Source organism: Ixodes scapularis, unplaced genomic scaffold, assembly GCF_016920785.2.
Source record: "Ixodes scapularis isolate PalLabHiFi unplaced genomic scaffold, ASM1692078v2 PGA_scaffold9__187_contigs__length_104089568, whole genome shotgun sequence".
In the NCBI taxonomy this organism is placed as follows: Eukaryota; Metazoa; Arthropoda; class Arachnida; order Ixodida; family Ixodidae; genus Ixodes; species Ixodes scapularis.
In genome coordinates, this window is record NW_024609884.1 from 14,446,876 (window position 1) to 14,453,737 (window position 6,862).

Consider the following 6,862-nt stretch of genomic DNA (forward strand, 5'->3'; position numbering starts at 1 on the left):
GCTGGCCCAGCGAGCTTTTTCCGGGGGCCCCTGGCAGGCGCCTCTGCTGCCGCATTGGCGCAGTTTTTGTGTCAAGGACAATTGATTGGCGAACCTCCTCTCCCCCTGGGCCCGCGCGTTGCCTCTGGCTTCTGCTCGCCACTCACTCCTCTCCTCTGTCTGGCGCGCGGTAGCTGTCGTTAGGCCCCTGTCGCACAGCCGGGACGTGAACGCATCCCTTTTGACGCCAATATCCAGTAGCCATGGCTCACCTCGACAAACTGAGCACGAAGGAGTTGGAGGACATCCTTTGCCAGTTATGCACGGACGAAAACATTAAAGTAGCCGTTTCGGGCGACGACGACTCCAAGAAGAACCTCGCCAAGAGCGCAGGATCCAAGGTGCTCAACAAACTCGGCGGCTTCGGTACGTATCCTCTGTTTTGTGCCGGTGCACGGTGTGTGTGTGTGCTTTTGGTCTCCCTTCTTGCTATCTTCTACGCGTTTCCTATCTTGTGTAAAGCAATTAGTTACAAATTATCGACACTTTTGAAGAGTTTATTTACGCTGCACGCCTTCGGCGCACGGCGTAGTAAGAATGTTTCGGATAACGCGCTGTGACCTTGGAACCCTTGATTACGTGTTGCTTTGGTTTGGTCGTTCGAATCTATGTGCCACTCGGAAACGATTCGTGCTCGTTGTAATCTCGGGCGTAGTTCAGCGGGTCGATCCGATTATCAGTCGATGATCCGGACTCTCGATCGGGCATGTTCGGGACGGGACACGCCCTAAGCGGCCCCCCGCTTCAGTTGGCGAAGAAGCGCTGGTTCGTGTCGAACGTCACACGCGCACTCGGATGCTTTCCTTCGCGGTTTGCCTCGGTTTGACGATTTAACCGTGCAGCTTCTCGCGGAGTCTACGAAAGTTTAGCGAGGATCGCGATGTGGCGCTATGATGCCCCTTCCGACGCCATCGCGTTATATGTGCGCCGGGGCCACGGGAGCACTTTTTGTGCTCCGTGGCCCCGCATTAGGACGACGAGTGTCGTAGCTCCGTTCCGCTGTTACGACTTGACAGCTGCCGCCTTTGTCACTTTTAGGCAGCTGTCCGTCATCCTGTCTGTCTAGCCGCTGTTAATTGGATTGTCGCCTCAGCGCGCGTGCCGTTGGAATTGTTCCGTACCACTGCTCTCATTGCGTACTCTGGGCCGGATATATTGCCACGTGCGCACACGAGACGTAATCGGGATGCCAGTCTGGGGCGCGGTCATCACCACGTGGTTGCACCTTTTTTCTTTTTTTTTCTCCCGCATTTGGAGTGAAGTTAGTGGTTTTTACTGAGCCTGTCTTGCCGGAACCTTGCCTTGCGGCAGTTGTTGCATAACCGAGTTCCGGCCATTTTCGTCGCTTTAGTCGCCCCATTACGGTGATTCAGACTTTAGTATTGCGCATCACGTTGCAGCATCCCATTGCACCCATCGTCGGCCCCAGCAGCACGCGCAGCACGTTCCTAAACTTGAAAAAAAGAAAAAAAAGGGAGGAAGACAACGGTGGCCTTGAGAGGCGTTGTTGCCTTGAGCCGCGGGGACGCTGCGTGACACAGCCGCTTCCAGAAAAAGCCTCTAAAGTCGCGCAGTTGCGCAACCTGGCCAGCCACTGCCGGGGTGACGTCATCGTGCGCATGGCGGAGTAGCGTTCGGCTACGTCGCGTCTTTGGCATGCGGGACGTCGCCCGGATGGCAAGATTTCTGCCGCCTTCCTTCTTCATTCCCGGAAGATGGGTTCTCGCGAAGGGCGGCCATGCCTCACGGGCAACTCTGCGATGTCACCTGGGCGTCGCCGGCCCTACGACTTTGCCGGCAACAATTTGTATTTTTTTCTGAGGGATAGTGTTGAATTTTATGAGGTGCGATTTTGCTGGCCAGAAATGTAGGAAAGATTACATGTGGGAGGTAAACAAATGAAGTTAATCAAAAGCTGGGACTGAAGCATTTCAGTAAAATGGTTTTTTTTTTTAAATGTGCCATCTGTCCCGTTTCCATCTAGTGCCAAAGGTTATAGCCACTTGTCGTAGCCCTCATTAACATTCACGGGTTAAGAACGTAGATCTTTTCACTCCATGAGTGGCAAGGATTGTTTCTTTTCGTTACTCCTGATTTCGCTGAAGAACACCGCCGCTGTATCAATTATCTTTGGGTCACATAGAGCATGAATACGATTCGCCCCACACTTATTCGCTGACTGGGCATTAAAAACTGAATTGGAGACTTCAGTTCACTCAGTTTCAAATAAATGTTGCTTCTTGGAAAATGTTTGTCTTATCCCATTCCTATATGTCTTCAGTTTTTGTGTGGGTGCACGATTGTGCAATTTCTCTTACGGATTAAGCTGCAGTAGCACCAGTTTTCATGCATACATGATTTGTGTATAGTCTGCTTTCTACTCTGCTTTGATTCTTTATTCTATGAAGATGGTTTTATAAAATTAAAGCTGGTTCACGTCGGGTTCCTGCTGCATATCAAGCGTCCTCGACTCCTCAGCTGAGTGGGGTGTCCCTCATGCTCTCCTCCTTGCTTGCAGGCAGCATGTTCGGGGGTGGCTCCAAGGACTCCAAGGATGGCGCCAAGGAGTCTGGTGGCAAGGAGAGCGCTGCCGAGACGCGCCCCGCTGCTGACGTCATCCGCGAGCTCCCGGAGAAGGAGAAGGACAACCTGGCCGACACCATCCAGAACACCCTGAAAAACTTTGGGGACTTTAAGGACCCCGGCGCCCTGATGAAGCTCCTCACCGAGAACGCCATGGTCAAGTCTCTCGTCACCAATGCCATCAAGAGCTTCTTGAGCAACTTCCTGAAGGGTGCCGGCGGCAGTGCCTAAGCAACCTGCCCATCCCGCAGCTGGCGCTCTGGCTTGCACCCGCCGTCCATAGCGCAACAAAAATCGAGAAGTCTGTTTTGTGTTTTCCGCAATACTGCCCCAGGGTGCAATGCGCGGGTGAAACGTTGTCGGGGCTGCTTTGTTGTCTGTCCTCTCTCGTTTCCTTGGGCTGCCGAGAGAATTGGGCTGCGCTTTGGGTGTACCTTCCTGTTGTCGTCGTGGGTTGGTTGGTGGCTCCCTCCATCCTAGTCGGATGTGGTTGTTTCTGGCGAGCTTCTCGTCCTTTTTCTCATTCGTCTTGGTGCATTTTCTTTTGTGGAGCTGATTGGTTTCGGCTTTTGAAAATGTCGTGGATTCTTTCAGACTGTAAACTGGTCAGAGTACCTGAATCTGGTTGTTGGGATGCAAAGATACAGAAAATATTGGGGATGGGAGTTGCGTTGTTGGCAGACAGCTCTGCCATCAGATAATCTCTTTTCTCGTGTATATTGTTGGCATAGTCATTGGAGGTTCCTCCGATCGCTGATTTACAACTTCATGTGGCAGGGTGGTGCTCCACAGCTGGAGGGCATTACTCGAAAAGGACATTTGTCGAGATTTAAAGTCAAGTCGAATACAAATCTGTTGCTCCAAAGTTTTTTTTGAACATATAAGAATAATTATTCAAACAGCACTGCAGGTATATTTATAACTTGTGTGAGAAGTATGCAGTACACTGCTGAGATTTCAGTGGTGCTGGAGTTTTTTGATGCCCCTCTTTTCACCTACTGAGATTCCTCAGGGATTCTTTTCAGTGTGATTCGCAGCACTGCTGTCCGCTTTCACTTGGACGCATATTGCTAATGAGCACTCGTTTTGTTGTTTGGGCATTTTTTACTCGTGCTCATGATTTTTATTTTCTTTTTTGTAAGGGAATTTCAGAGAAGGAGAAAGGCTTGCCTGGAGGATAATCCCAAAATGAATATGCCCCCAAGCAGTAGATGATGCCGACAAGTAACCTGCTTTTTGATGCAAAACTTTGTGCACTGCAAGCCTATCGAACCAGTCGCCTTACATTGCTAGGAGCATTGTTGAGGCTGAAACTTAGCCTAGAGTTGCTTTGGTCTTTTTTATTTACTTTATATATTATGCTTTAATGCAGCCTCATCTTGATGTGCACTGCCAACGTTTCTAACTAAGGTGACTTCTGATTGACACATTCAGTTTTGTGTCCTCTTCAGTGTCTATTCACATTTTGTTACCCATCCTTTGTTTGTTATGGGCCCATGGAGGCCTATTGTTTACTTATTTTCATATCCCTGGAACAAAACTGTAGGAAAAAACATAAGTTTTTAACTTCGTTGTGTACTAAGAAAGGTTCACTGTTTTGGGAGTCGTCCTTAAAAAGTATGTGAGAACAATCACACCAGAGGTTAATGTTTGTTTATGTGAAGCCCAATTCGTGTTCGGTGTAGGTTCATAAGTGTTGTGACTGATGACCTGTAAGCAAATCATTATTTTTGTTGAACAATTTATCAGTTTCATTTAGAGGCAAATAATACTTGTTGTGCAAAAAATGAGGTGCGCACTGTATTGACTATGTATTTATGTTGCATTGTTACATCATGCAGCTATTGTGAGCACTTCAATAAAATGTATAGAAAAGCATGAGGGTCTCTTGACAGCTTATAAACTTCCTCAGTGCCTTTTTTTTTTTTCCGATTCTAAAATTTAAGAATATAGACCGATACGCTGTTCACAAACAAGCCCGCGCAGACGCTTCACTTCACACGAATCTGGTTTCTGCGCGTGCGCAGAAACCAGATTCGTGTGAAGCGTCTGCGCATGCGCAGTGCCGTCGACAGCGCCACCGCAGCTGCGTGACGTCAGAGCCGCGTGTTGGTCTATATGAAATGATTTGTGAAAGAGGCTTCAATTCTGAGAAATAATATGTCCGTGCAATTTTGCCGAAATTCAGGTATCAACAGAAACCAAACAATACTGCTTTTTGCCTTTTTCTGATTGACAGCAATTCCTACACTAGAATTTCGGATATTTCCTTGCATATTGTACGGTGTTTGAGGAGAATCACATGAATGACGAGGACAGGGTACTGTGCTCCTCATTTATGTAATTCTCTAACACCGTAACTTTACCAGCATGCTCCATTTCCGCGAGAGAGTTCCATATTTTGTTCTTTTATAGCATCCTTTTGATCTAGTCAGGATTGCAATGTGAGCAGAAATAGGTCCGCGTTTACTGTTTAGTGTCGCAACTCGTAATTTTTGTTTTTTGGCCAAGTTTGATTATTGCATCCGCAAAATTCTAAACCGCATTCGACTAGCAATTTGCGCATTCATGTTGCATCATGAAAGCAATCATTAATTGAAAACCGTCTGGGTGGTACCTTTGCTTACCTTTGTAGAAAGAACTTCGAGTCGGAAGATGCTGAAAGTTACCTATGTCGTATTCTTTTCCATCGTATTTATATTGCAAGCGATAATTCGCTGCAACGATTATCGCAGTGGTATAACGCGAGTGCGCCACTGGGTTCACTTTTAGCCCGTAACTGCGTGCTTCGGAGTCCGAACCACAAATTTCTAGCTGTCAAGAAAAACAAGAACTGCACGCACACGCCATGTTTAACTTGTCGAGGAGGCTTTTACTTGTGGCTTGTACGTTTTGGGTTTTCCACTATTTTCTTGCCAAATAAGAACAAGCTTTCCTGAAACAATAATGCTCCTGCATTGTTTTTGTTTTTTTCTTCTAGGGACTATTTTTAGCGAGGTAGAATGATCTTTGGGTCTTTCTCTTAAAATCGACCGCAAAATTCGGTATGTGTCTATGCAGTATGTTTTATTAGTAAGGATGATAATGAATTGGCAACTGATATCAGAAAAGCTCGCGCCGCTTTTGAGTCGATAAGATAGTCTGCTAAAGACGCCGGCTCTCGGCGCCGTATGCTCGTTAATTGGCGGCAGTTGGCGTCGCGACCGCTAGCGCCATCTCTTGTCTACCGTGTAAAACGGCGCCGTATTGTTTGAAGACCGGTGACTTAGCGGCATTTTCACAGGAGCTAAGCCTTTTTCTTTAATTTTTCCTCAGGTAAGTTCGCTCTTTGCAAATTTCACCAAAAAAAAAACAGAAAAACACCATCTGTGGCCAACGCTGTACAAACGGATTTCTGCGGTAGATTTAAAGGACGCATGCAAAGGAAAATTTTTTTTAAAGAGCTTAGATGGAAAAAGGATGTCATAAAACAATATTACAAGGAAGAAAAAAATTCGGAGCTCTATTTACGGCACTATACGAATTTGTAGGCGCCCGCCGGCGCCGCGGAAAAGTGGCCCTTATTCATCACGTGACTGGCCCTTATTTAACACGTGGTGCTTGCGCTCTTTCGGAAGCTTCGTATGGCGTCGAAAAGTAACTTATTCATCTTTGTTTGAAGTATAACAAAAAACTAAGATTAATAGGTACCTTTTAGAGCCCAAAGGAGACTCCTGAAAAAGCGCGAGCAGACGACGGCGGCGGCGCCCCGGAGCAGACAAACTTGTGCGGCGACGGCGGCGTGGAGAAACGCGTTGAAGCGGCGTTCGCACAACGTGCGGCGGCAGCACGACTTTGAGGCGGCGGCGACGTAGCGCGGCGGCGACGTAGCGCGGCGGCGCGCGGGCCCGCCACGTGACCAGCGGCGGCTCCCTCGGCGCCAACTATATATAGCTCTAAATTTTTTTTTATTCGTTGTAAAATCGTTTTATGACATCCTTTTTCCATCTAAGCTGTTTAAAAAAAATGTTCTTTTTCCTTTGCATGGCCGCTCCTTTCGAAAATAGGCTCTAGCTTCAACTGGAAGGTCACTGGTGCTCCGTGCTCTCTTTCTCGTACCTGACGGTGCTGACGGCAGACCTGTGCGCCGGTCGGAAATCACCGGTGGCGGCGCGCCGGTGTTTGTACCTCCGGCGGCGGCGTGTCGACGGATTGGCGATGGCGTGGCGCGAAAAAAGGGTTTCGCTGGCTCCCGAAACTA

The 6,862-nt window shown here is 48.0% G+C and overlaps 1 protein-coding gene across 1 annotated transcript; it reads left to right on the forward strand.

The window, feature by feature from the left end:
• Window positions 1–11: 11 nt before the first annotated feature.
• Window positions 12–4,500, forward strand: LOC8035856. Its single transcript, XM_002411537.5, has 2 exons — window positions 12–405; window positions 2,558–4,500. Exons 1-2 carry the CDS (start codon window positions 243–245, stop codon window positions 2,851–2,853), a joined length of 459 nt encoding a protein of 152 aa, XP_002411582.1. The 5' UTR covers window positions 12–242; the 3' UTR covers window positions 2,854–4,500.
• Window positions 4,501–6,862: the final 2,362 nt, after the last annotated feature.